Source organism: Aquila chrysaetos, chromosome 13, assembly GCF_900496995.4.
Source record: "Aquila chrysaetos chrysaetos chromosome 13, bAquChr1.4, whole genome shotgun sequence".
Classification (NCBI taxonomy): Eukaryota; Metazoa; Chordata; class Aves; order Accipitriformes; family Accipitridae; genus Aquila; species Aquila chrysaetos.
In genome coordinates this window covers 40,815,521-40,828,062 of record NC_044016.1, presented here as the reverse complement: position 1 = coordinate 40,828,062, position 12,542 = coordinate 40,815,521, and the positions used below count along the sequence as shown (strand labels likewise).

General features: G+C 52.2%; 1 protein-coding gene across 5 annotated transcripts; it reads left to right on the top strand.

The window, feature by feature from the left end:
• On the top strand, window positions 1-12,542 carry RASSF2 (Ras association domain family member 2). Of its 5 annotated transcripts, none has more exons than XM_030035730.2 (12): window positions 1-187; window positions 1,502-1,707; window positions 4,882-4,964; window positions 6,123-6,198; window positions 6,363-6,514; window positions 7,674-7,762; window positions 9,378-9,529; window positions 9,629-9,730; window positions 9,913-9,964; window positions 10,070-10,191; window positions 10,932-11,029; window positions 11,250-12,542. In XM_030035730.2, the coding sequence occupies exons 3-12, from the start codon at window positions 4,906-4,908 to the stop codon at window positions 11,317-11,319; spliced, it is 972 nt and encodes a 323-aa protein (XP_029891590.1). In that variant the 5' UTR covers window positions 1-187; window positions 1,502-1,707; window positions 4,882-4,905; the 3' UTR covers window positions 11,320-12,542. The 5 variants fall into 5 exon arrangements, with proteins under 5 accessions (XP_029891590.1, XP_040984402.1, XP_029891589.1 ...); XM_030035729.2 differs by lacking the exon at window positions 1-187 and adding an exon at window positions 875-963; XM_030035731.2 differs by lacking the exon at window positions 1-187 and adding an exon at window positions 875-963 and having other exon boundaries at window positions 4,877-4,964.

The following is a 12,542-nucleotide window of genomic DNA, read 5'->3' as shown; positions in this document are numbered from 1 at the left end:
GCCACAAAGCACTGGGAAAGGTCAGGAGCAGACAAAGGCGGAGGGACGCGGCTGCATGCCACTGCTCTTCTGGAATACTTAATACCTCCATGCTCCCCCAAACTCTCCTGCAGCGGCGTGGGGTGGATGGGCAGGATGGGACCCACAGCCCGGGAGCGGAGGCTGGAGGCTGAGTGCTGTTTCGGAGGTAACCGTGACCCTAAACTGCAACATCTGCTTCCAGGCAGTTTTGGGGTTTTTTTGTTTTTTTGGTTTTTTTTTAAATTTGTTTCCTCTTCAATGCCCTTCTCGGGGGCGGTTTTGGATCCAGATGGGATACCACAGCTATGGTTGGGAACCGCTTGCTGCCAGTGCACGGACCCGTTGCACCGTCCTGAAGGCAGAACGGTGACATGCGATGCCTGTATGGCTCTGGCACTGAATAGCACAGGGTTTGGGGCATTTTTAGGCAGAAATAGCCACTTTAGCCTGAGTGATGCAGCCTGCAAAGCTCCCTCCGGGAGTCCCTCACGGAGCTGGAGCCGATCCTAAGAGCATTTCCAACCCGAGTGCGTGGGTTGGGGCATCCTTTGGGATCCTGGTCCCGGGGTGCAACCGGGGTGCCAGAAACAGGGTGTCCTTTGGGAACCCAGTCCCAGAGCCTGAACCGGGACTTTGAGATGGAGCATCCTTTGGGATCCCAGTCCCGGGGAGGGGGGACACGCACACAAACTGGGTGCCTGAGGAAGGGCATCCTTCGGCATCCCCAGTCCTGGCGCTAAGGGCTGTCCCTTGGCATCCTGGTGCCGGGGTGATCCGGGGTGCCGGAGAGGGGTGTCCCCCAGGATCCCAACCCCGGTACCCCGGCGCGTAGCCTCAGCCACGCCCAAGCCACGCCCAAGCCGCGCCCACGCCACGCCCCACCGAGGGGCGGCCCTACGGGGGGCGCCGGCTGCGGCGCGGAGCGGCGCGGAGCGGGACCGGGTGAGTGCTGGCGGGACGGGCTGTCCCCATCCTCATCCCCATCCTCATCCTCAGCCGCATCCCGGTCTCCAGCCCCCTCCCCATCCATCCCCGGGCGCGGCGGAGAAGCAGCCCCGGGGCTGAACCGGAGCTACCCCGGAGCCCCGGCCGCAGCGAGCAGGGGAGGGGGGGGGAGATCCGGCCCCCACACCCTGGGGGTGACCCCTCTGCACCCAACGAGCATCCTCGGCATCACCCTCTCTTTTGGGGCCGGCTGCTCTCGCAGGCCAGGGGACCCGCGAGCACCCGCAGGTCCCCAGCCCCGTCGCGACACCTTCGCCGCGACCCCCATCGCACCTGGGGTGGAGACCCACCAGCTCCTTTCCCAGAGCCCCCAACAAGGCATTGACGGCCACCGGCTCTGCTCGAGGGGGGGTCTGACCTGCTGAGTGCGGCCAATGGCTCCCCTCGCTTGTCCCCAAGCGAGCCAGCACCTTGATGGCATCGCCCGCCGGTGGCTCTGCCATTGCTCACCATTCCCCTCCTTTTCCCTTTGCAGGACAGGGCTGAGGAATTGGACTGGCGAACAATAGCGGCACTGGAAAACAATGGAGCTGCCGCACCTTCGCGCTTAGGGACGCCAGACGGACACTCGGAAGAAATCCCGGCTCCAAAATAGCGCCTGGGCCGGAGCCACCGCTGCACCGGCTCGTGGGAGCCGTCCATTGAGCACCGTCGGTCAAGTCAAGGATCTGCCAGGACGGGGTGAGAGCACTCGGTCGTATCCCACCGCTGAGCAAAGCAGCTTTGAGAGGCTCCTGCTGCCTACGAAGGAGGAATTGTCGCCTCCAGATGATGCTTTGCTACTAATTGCATTGGGATCGATGCGCCGCTGGGCTGGTTGAAAGCCGCCCTGGGCTGCAGGGAAGCGGCAGGGTTTGTGCAGGAGGGAGCATCGCGGCCTCCCCAGGGAGCGGGATATTCCCACAATCCCTTGCTCGGCCAGGGGGGAAGCCTCAGCTGCGCCCAAATTGTGTCTCCCACCTGAGCGGGGATGATGCCGAAGCGGTGGCAGGGCTGCCGCTGAAGCATCCATATGCTGTGGGAGGGGACTGAGAAAGCAAAAAACCCCCCCAAAATGCTCCTTTCTTTGCAGGAGCAGGGAAGACCACCCTTCTCCTGCTGAAAACATGACCTTTGGGGTTTTTCTCTGTTTTTTTTGTATTTTTTGTTGTTGTATTTGATCTGTGGATCTCCCCGGGAGCTCGGCAAAAGCGAGCACTCGTCCCTGCTCCATGCGAGAGGCTGCGAGCATGGCAAGGCTCCCTCTGCACCACGGGGCAGATGGGGCTGTAGGCATGCAAGGAAGGGTCTTAAGAAGGTTTTTTTTAAGGAAGGGAATAAGTCTGGGGTCTGTCAGGCCTGTAAGCGACTGCAGGAGCAGCCAACAGCTCATGTTGGAAGGCAGAGAGGGCTGAAATCCTCCTGCCACGTGTGCAGGGGGAATTGATTTGATCTGATATTTTTTTAAAAGCGCTTTGCAAGACAGCAGTGAAACCTCAGCCTGCACCGGGTGTGAAGGAAATACATTGGCTCAGAGTAGGGAAACTGAGGCACAGGGGGTGCCAGGACATGAGGACGGCACCGAGCTGCCGAGGTTGAGCAACCGATTGGGCAATTTGCACGTTGCCAGCCTTTTTGTTTTGGTCATTTCCAGCTGTTTGCTAAAGCTGTGGCAGAAAATCGGAGCGGGGGGAGCTGGTCTCCGTTTGGGGATCTCTGGGCGGCCACCACTCCCTTCCACCCACAGCCTGGCACTCTCGAGATCCAAAAAAGGAAGAATTTGCCCCTTTCCTCGCACGCTTAAAAGGGGATGTGATGACAGAGGTGAAGGTGGCAGCGCCGGGGCGGTAAACAGGAAACCGGGCTCCTCAGTGCAGGGGGATGAACCTGCCTTTCAGGGCTCCCCTTCCATCCCTAGATGAGTCTTTTTTTTTGGCTGGAGTTCACCCCCCATGTTCCCTTCGAGGGAACTGGGCCCTTGGCTTCACCCCTTCGTATCGCCACGATGCCACAGGGTGAATCTCCCTGCGATACCAAAGGCTGCACCCCGGTTTGCGCCGCGGGAGGATGGGGGGTGGTTCGGCTACGTTGGTATTTTTGGCAACTTTTTTGCATGGGTCAAGCAGCTGTGTCGTTTCATCCCCCTGCTGTGCAGCAATGCCTTAACGGTGACTTCCCCAGAGCTTTTTCACCTGCTTTCAGGGGACACCCACGAGCGAGATGCTTATTTCTACTGTTCCTGTATCTCACAGCTGGTAACCCCCAAATTCAGGTCCCCACCGGGGCAGGTGCCATGCAGCAGCTGTGCCGACATTTATTCCAAAGCCACAAAGCTGGCTGGAAAATCCCCACCTGGTATCATTTTTGAGGGATAAATAAGATTATTATTTGGTTTATTCCCAGTGGGAGGATAGATGGATGCAGGAGAGGCGGCTGTCGGCTGCAGGAGGAGGGTTGATGTCGGGCTTTGCCAGGATGCTCACACGGCTCCTTGGCTCGTCAGGAAACCCGAAGCTTTGTCAGCTTTTCCGCCCCGACGTGCGATTTTTCGGTGACGGGTTTCTCTTCTGCTTTCTCCAGGCAGAGCTGGAGCCCCGGGGGCCGGGCCGGCTTCCTGCCCTTCCCCTGCCTGTTTCTGCCTGCTTAAACACCAGCTTTGCTTTTGCAACCTTTTCTGTGGTTTGAAGCATGACACAGAATGTTTTTGCTGTTGTATAGAAATTATTTGCTAGAATATGTCCCGATGTACAGGGTAAGAAGTGGGGATTGCTGCCGTGCTAAGGTTTAAAGGGGCAGGTCCTTCCTCCGACACAGGTTTTACCACATGGCCTTGGTTGAGTCATTTATCCGCCTGGATGTTGTTTCTGGGGTTTGGGGGTTTTTTGGCAGGAAAATGGGTTTGTTTCCCAGGGGATTGGGAGGAAGCACATGGCGATGCAGGAAGTGGAAGAAAACAGGGGTTTGCAGATTAAATGCTCTTTTCTTGCCTTGGTTTCTCTTTCTGGACAAGGGAAGGGAGGGGAGAGACCCTGGAAAAATGAAAGCCCATCTGTAGAAGGATTTGCACAAACACCCAAGGAAAAGTGTGACCTGAGAAGTGCTTTCTTGTCGCCTAAAACCGCCCCGATGTTGCGTTTCGAGGTCTGATTTTCAAAGTGCTCCAAACCCACAAGCAACCCTGAGGACTTCACCCTAAATCTCACTTGAATTCTGCTTCATAGCACCCAAAAATCACGCTCATGCTCTAAGCTGGGCCCATTCCCAAGGTGGGATTTTTGGGGGAGTATCCAAGTGTTTGCATGAGAACGATGGAAATGTTTTGGCACTGGAGGGATTGCACAAAAATTCAACCGGCGTCGTTAAAAAAAGGATAAAGGAACCAGCCCAGCATCTCTCGCTGCTTGCGAAAGTCAGCCCTCGTGCCCACTGCCTGGTTTTGGGACAGCACAGGAAAGCACCAAGCTGGATCCAGACCCCCGGTGTCCGGAGCTTCGTAACAAACCCCTAGCAAACTAAATGGAGAAAAGGAGCAAATCCTGTTTATAACCCTGCCACCTCCAGGTCTGGCATCGCCAGGGCAGTCCGTGGATGCTCGAAATGCAAATGTTAGCGTAAGCGTATCTCTGCCAGTATTAAATTTTCAGTGAGTTTACAACACTTCTCCCCTTATCTGATTTCTCCTCCCTCCCCATCGGTTTTCCGGGAGGAGTCGCTTCAAACTTTGCCTGCGGCTGCATCCGCTGGAGCCTTTTCCCAAGATCTCTTCCAAATCCAAGCAAGTTTATTTTTACCCCATTATGCAGGGGTGATTATCAGGGATGCGATAACAGGGCGGTTCACGCCGATGCTTTTCTCTCCTCCCTCTTTGCAATTCAGCTCTCATGAAAGAAGAGTGGGAGGATGGATTACGGCGGCTGCGAGTACCTGGTCCCCTGCGGAAAAGACAAACACATCTCCAAGTAAGATGCTCGGCAGGGCTGTAATGCAGAAATACAGTCGGTGCTGGTAGTTGGGGAGTTACTTGCAATATTCCAGGGGGTTTTTGCCATTGAGCTGGGAGGAGGGAAGCGACCCTGGGTTTTAACTCGGATATGGTTGGATTTGGAAAGAAGAAGCCATTCTGGGGCAAGAAAAGGCAATTTCCTTTAAAAAAAAAGGGGTTGTTGATGGGATTTTGAAATTTTTTTCTTAGGAGAGTGGCCAAATGCTCTATAAACTTTCATGAAATACAGGTTTTGCTGAAAAAGGTCCCTGTCAGTGGTTGGTCTTTCATGCTTTGGTAAAGAAGTAAAATGATTCTTAAGATTCAAGGAAGATTTTGGAGGAGATAAAGCATATATGTGATATTTCCCTCCCCTTTTTCTCTCTCATAACCCCAAGTCCCTGTGATTTGTGCTTCTTTATACTAGTCTGATGGTGCCGAGCATCCTTAAACTCCATCAGCGAGCCCAGCTGAATTAATGGCACCTTTATGAATTAACGCCAGAGGCATTGCTTCCCTGTGATTATAGCTGTGCTCAGACAGCCTGTGTTTGTTTATTTTTATTATTTGTATTTTTAATTTTTATTTTTTTATTTTTCATTTGCAACTGGAGCAGGGCTCAGACTTTTTATTTGAGCTCAAACTCAGGGTCTGGAGTGACGAGCCAACTTGATAAACTCGCCTATGATAACTTGTGACTCCACCGTGACCCAAGGGCTTGGGTGCTCCGAAAATTTCCTTGTTTTTCAGCCTTGTGACCAACTCCACCAATGCCTGATGGGTTTTCTTACATCTTTTTGCAAGGTTTATGGTGGGCACGGTTGCAGGGAGCTTGTCCCCCTGATTGTGGTTGCAAAGGGCAAACCCCTGGTTGAACTTGCAGCAGATATCCTCAACAAGGGAGGTCTAGAGGCAGCAAAAGACCCAAATTTGCCCCAAATGAAGCTGGTTTGGGTCCGCCAGCAGTGTAGCAGGTTCATCACCCAGCCTGACCCTGGGAAGCAATTCCTGCTTTCTTCCAGATCCCCCAAATTTCCCCCCGGCCGGCTCAGGGGGTACCACGCCAGGTACGTCCTGCAATGTCCCCCCTCGCTCCTCCGCATCTCTGCTCAGCATCTTTCCCATTTTTTTCCAGAAATGAGCTGCTCTTACACTTGAAGACGTACAACATCTACTACGAAGGGCAAAATTTGCAGCTGCGGCACCGGGAGGTAAGAAACCCCCAGGGCAGGCACCCAACTTATCTCTGGCAGCAGAGAAAAAAACCAAGGAAACTGGGTTTGATTCAGACTTGGGAGGTCCAAACAAAACCCGCCTCTTAGTATTATCATCGCAGTTTGTATTTCGGATATCGAGGTGCCCGTCTCTCGCGCAGGAGGAAGGCGAGCTCATCGTGGAGGGGCTGCTGAACATCTCCTGGGGCTTGCGGCGACCCATCCGCCTGCAGATGCAGGATGACAACCAGCGCATCCGTCCGCCACCCTCCTCCTCCTCCTGGCACTCCGGCTGCAATCTGGGAGCCCACGGGTGAGCAAAGGAACAAGAATACACCCCACACCCCCCCGTCCCAGCTACGGTTTGCTGGGTTACAACCCCAGCTCCCTTCTCTGGGTCCTTTTTTTTCCAACATGCAACACCCTGAGGAAGCTGAGTCTGAATAAAGTAGCTTGGTTTCGCTTTGCAAAGACCCCCCCTTTTGAAAAGACCCCCTCTTTTGCAAAACTTGACCCCTTTTTGCAACCCCTTCCCCTTTTGCAAAGACCCCTTTTGCAACCCCCCTTTTGTAAAACTCCCCCTCTTTTGCAGACCCCCCTTTTTTTGCAAAGACCCCCCCTTTTGCAACCCCCTTTTTGCAAAACTCCCCCTTTTGTAAAACTCCCCCTCTTTTGCAGACCCCCCTTTTTTCCAAAGACTCCCTTTTCAATCCACTCCTTTTGCAAAGACCCTCCCCTTTTGCAACTCCCTCCCCTTTTTGCAAAGACCCCCTCTTATTTGCAAAGCCCCCCCTTTTTGCAAAACTCCCCCTTTTGCAAAGACACCCCTCACCTTTTGCAAAGTCTCCCCCTTTTGAAAACAGCCCTTTGCCTGCAAGAAGTTCCTTCTAAAACAAGCCTGGGCTTTAACTTTAATCCAAGTTTAATGCTGGATGTTGCTCTGGGCTCAAGTAATTCCCCTGGGACAGCCGGTTCCCAGCCCCCTGGATCCTCAAGTGCCCGGGAGCAGCAAAGCCGTGGGTTGTCCTGGCCGAGGCGGGGGTCTGCCTGGTTTTTGCATGTTTTTTTTAGCTGTCTGCAAAGGGGGAAAAAAGGAGGCAGGTTCAGCTTTGCTTGTGCATTGGTGTGCTGGAGCTTGCAAAAAGGCGGTTGCAGGCTTCAGCATCCCTTCCTGGGAAGAGGGCAGCTGGGATAAGACCCTCCAAAGGGGTTTTTTGGGAGCGGGACAAGATGGGATTCAAGATTTATATTGCAACTAGCCTGTGCTGTGACCCTGCAGGGCTGGTTGTCTGCCAAAACCACAGGGAGAATGGGCTGCATCCCATCCTGGAAATAGCAGCATGGGGGCTCGGAGGGGAAATCATCCTGGTTCTTGTTCCCTCTGCAGCTGCTGGCTAACAGGGCACCCATCTTTTATTTATTTATTTATTTATTTATTTTTATTTTATTTTATTTTATTTTTTTATTGCCAGGTCCGTGCTGAAGCCCAGCACCTTGCCAGACATCCAGGTTACGGATGCGGAGGCCACGCCAAACGCGGAGGCTCCCGGGAGCTGCGCAGGTGAGCCGGGCTCAGATCCGGTTGGATTTGGCCGGGCGGTTGGGAGCAGCTGCCTTATGCTCCAGTTTGCTTTCAGAAAAATATAAACCAGGCATTTTTTTCTCTAGAAAGTGGTGTCTCCATCTTGCTCCAGGTTCCTTTAAGCCATTTCCAAAGCGCCTCTAGTTAATTTATTTAATTGCAGCATGAAAATCTTAGCCCCGACGGCCCAAAACCCTTCCTAAAAGGTTTTTGCTTGGGAAAAGGGCTGCGCTGGGATGTGGTAAGAGGAACTTGGAAAGAAATACGGGGGACGGAGCAAAGAGCCTCGTGGGATCACAGGGAAAAGGATGTCGGTGCTTCCCTTTCCCGGCAGCTCCGCTTTTAGGGAAGAAGAATAGATGCCGTTGGGAAGTGCCGTTACCATGGGGAAGTCAACATTTGTGCAAAGTTTTTTTTTTTCCTTCCCTGGTTTTTCTTCTGTATAGAGGGGGAAGAGCTTGTCCGCCCCGCGCTTCGTTAACCCCTTGTTTTGAGCATGAGGCAGAGATGAATGGGACACAACCTGTCCCACGAGCGATTCCCACTGGAAAAACCTGCTTTAAGTGGTTTTCTCATTTGATTGGATTTTTCAGATATTCCTGGTTTTGGTTTTTTTTTTTTTTTTTGAGAGTGTTTTTATGGAAACACAACCCAAAGGCAGAGAAGAACCAGCTAATCCTTTTGGCTTTGGGGTGCTCATCCATTTCCCAGCTTGGGGAAGAGCTCAGCACTTGTAAAGCTCATTGATCCATGAAACCCTTTGCCCCATCCTTGATCCTTCAGCTTTTCCCCTTTTGCTTTTTGATCTCCCTCCGCATGACACTTTATTTTTTCCCCCCCTAATTAAAGCTTGCCTGGGCGATATCCACAACGCATTGTACCGTAGAAATAACCCAGCAGCGATTTCAGCCAGCCATATGACATTAATCCTCTGCCAGCGCATAAGAAAGAGTCTTTTATTATATTTTTCTCCAAAAGCCTATAAAAATCAGTCCATAACGTGCGTGCACGGCTCCTCGTGAGTGCTTAGTCACCGTGGCCCGTGGCGTGCATCTGGAACGGCGCGCACCAGAGATTTTTCTTGCTGCAGACATGCTTTGAATTAAAACATCCAGGCTCGAGCCCGAGAGGTTCATTAAAAATGGATGAAGAGCTAGTTTATAATAATCTGGACCCAGGCCAGTTTTCACGCAGAGATCTGAAGCGCTGGCCTCGTTTGCCTGTTCTCATTAAAGGAAAGGAGGACAAAAAAAAAAAGTTAAATTATAAAAAAGCGAGTAAAGATGCTCGAGTCCCCGGGAGAAGAGGCTTTATCAAGGTAGCAGCCTGGATTTATGCAGTTAATTCTGAATTAATAGCCTCCTTCAGGAGCTAGGAGAGAAGTAGCTGCCGTGGTTTAAAATGGTGGGTTAAATCTGTCCTGGGAAGTTTGTAGGGCTGTATTTCTGGGATGGGGACTTCTGCAGCTGGGGGGGGGGGAGGATGACTCCCAGCAGCCAATTTGCAGCAGGGAGATGCTGGGGTAGGACCCGGGGGGATTCTCGCTTGCCCCCGGTCCTCAGCCCTGTCCTCCCACCGTTTTTTTTTTTTCCAGCCACCAAATCGCAGCCGGAGGAGACGCCGCAGCTGATGCGGACACGGAGCGACGTGGGCGTACGACGCCGGGGCAGCGCCCGCACCCCCAGCGAGCAGCGGCGCATCCGCCGTCACCGCTTCTCCATCAACGGGCACTTCTACAACCATAAGGTGAGCCTCGAACCTCGCCGGCTCCCCAAAACCTCTCCCGACAGATCGGTGGGGAAATCCAGGCCGGGGGGAGGTTTAATTGGACTTTGCGCCCCGTAGACGTCCGTGTTCACGCCGGCGTACGGCTCCGTCACCAACGTCCGGATAAACAGCACGATGACGACCCCCCAGGTCCTCAAACTGCTGCTCAATAAATTCAAGGTATGTTAGATATCCCTCCCCACAAGCTCCTGGGTTGCTCTGCACGAGGAATTTATATCCCGTGGATATAAAATGGAACGGTGGAGCGAAATAATGGGATTTTTTTTTTTTTTTTTTTTAATTGCTGGGAAAGCCGAGGGTAGAAACGTGGACCTTTAATAGTGATTTGTGTCTCCGTTCAGATTGAAAACTCGGCAGAGGAGTTTGCGCTGTACATCGTCCACACCAGCGGAGGTGAGTCTGCAAAAAAAAAAAATCCTCCCCGGCACAGCCGGTGGGTCGGCCGCGGCAAAGCCCCGTTATCCGCCGGGCCCAACGCCGGTGCTTTTGGCGTTGCAGAGAAGCAGAAGCTGCGAGCCAGCGATTACCCCCTGATCGCCCGCATCCTGCAAGGCCCCTGTGAGCAGGTCTCCAAGGTCTTCCTCATGGAGAAGGACCAGGTGGAAGAAGTCACCTACGACGTGAGTTTGCCGGCACGGGATGTTCGTCGCTTTTGGATGGGCTCAGGATGCAGCCAGGGGTGGAAAACCTGGCAGGGGGATGTCTTCATGCTGGGGATGCAGGAATTGCTTTGCTTTTCTCCCATGTCTCCCTGTGAAAACTCCCCATTTTATGGGAAAAACCTTGTTCTGTGTTTAAAGAGCAGCTTCAAACTGCAAGTGAGAGCAAAGGGCCCCAGCCCTATTTTGCCATCCCAAATCTGATCGCAGAAGAGCAATTGCTGTGCAGCTGTTGGTGGAATTGATATTTTTTTCCAGCCGGAGAAAGGGCTGCGGGTGAGAAATGGCTCGTTTATGCCATCTGCAGGTTCCCTCCCGCCCCAGCACTGCTTTGCTCTTAAATCAGAGCACAAATGAGGTGCTTCTGTGGTACAGTTGGGCTTAAACAGCACTCAGTGATACGTTGGGGATGCACAGGTTTCTCCATATGAAGCAGCCAAGTCTTGCAGCCAGTGGGTAAAATAAAATAAACCTTAGGTGGATTTTTTTTTTTTCAATAATTAGCACAAGCTGAAGTTCCTGGCATGCAGAGGAAACGTGTTTTCTTTTAGGGTTTGTTGCAAAAATCGGGGGGGAGGTGGAGCGGTCCTTGATTTCCCCAGTTAAATCTGGGGAGAGGATGCTGCAAGGTCACCTTCAGCCTCGCGGGGTCGGTGCATCACCTTCTTCATCACCCGGCTTGGCATTTCTTTCCCACCCAGGTTGCTCAGTACATCAAATTCGAGATGCCCGTCCTCAGGAGCTTCATCCAGAAGCTGGAGGAAGAGGAGGATCGCGAAGTGAAGAAGCTAATGCGCAAGTACGCCAGGCTCGGTGGCATCGAGGGGAGATGCTGAGAGTTAAGGACATTGTCAGGGGGTTATTTCAGTGCCAAAAAATTCATTTGCACAGCCTTGCATCTCTAAGGCATGCATAAGCCATTGGGTTTTGCATTATTCCAGGGTTTTTGTGGTAATTTGGGTTAAAAACCCAGCTCGATGCTGCAAAAATCGTCTTTTCCTTGTCCTCCACCTCTCCAGATACTCCATCCTCCGGCTGATGATCGAGCAAAGGCTGGAGGAGATTTCTGAAGGTCCGACGGCAATGTGAAACGCTTTGCCAGCGCCCCGGCTCCGAGTTGCATCACACGAAGAGCCTTTTGCCCGCAGGACGTACTGTACTGAATCCCAAACCTCCGTCTTTCCCGGAGCACTCCCAGTATCCGCCCGGATCGCTGCGGCTCTGAGCCAACCCATCCTCCCGCACCTTCATCTGCGCAGCATCCTCGGGGGATTCCTCCTCGGCAAATGGGGTTTTTCCCAGCAAGGCTCTGGCCAGTGGCAGCTTCAGCCAAAATCTCAAATCCCTGGAAATAACAGGTTAAAAAAAAAAAGGAAATCCATGAGCAGGGCGAGGGCTGCAAGCGTTGCAGAGGAAGAATTTTGGGCTCAGTTTGAAGATGCTCGCTTCAGCGGTGCCCGCACGTGGCTCCCAGCGGAGGACCCACTGCTCGGTGGCAAGAGAGCACAAATAATTCCTCTTTTTAAAAAAAACAACAAAAAAGCACATTTCTATTGCAATAATTCGCAGGTGATGGGAAGCTTTTGTAAATCGGAAGGGTCAGCTGAGAATTGGGTTTTTTTTAACACTTTTGCTGCCAAAAGCAAACCTGGGGACCGATGGTTGGATTTACAGCAAAAGAGTAAATTGCATTTTTCCAGCGTGTTCCCTTAACCTGCATCTGGTCGCATAACTCCCTCCTTCCCCCATTTCTAATTTGCACTAATTTTAAGGATTTTTAAAACAAAAAAACAAACCACGATGTCAAACCTCTCTGGTAGCTGTAACATGCCAAATAGTGCTTGCAGGAATAGTTGACGGTGCTGAGCATCTCTCAAGGGATGCTGTATGGAAAGTGGTGGGGCATGGGGGCAAGAGGAGGGGGAGGCAGAAATAAAGAGGGTTTTATTTTGCATATTGGTTTTGCAGTGGTGCTGGCACATCATCCCGGTGAAACCGGGACCTGAATTGGCTCTGTTACCATCATCGCACGTGCAAAAACCTCTTTCCTCCCAGGCTAAACCAGCAATATCAATTTTATACCTCGACATGAACTAAAACTCTGACTTTCTCCCTCCCTTGCGTTTTTGCAATGTGTCTTTGTAATTTTTTTTAATTTTAATGGTACCTTTTCCACCTTTAACATGTGTTAGGGAAAGTATTGTACAGCGAGAAAAGCTTTTTATGTATTTGAAGGATTACTGTGGCATTGCTTCACTGATTAACAAGAAAACAAAATATGTAGCAACTTAATACAGAATGAAAACCCCCGA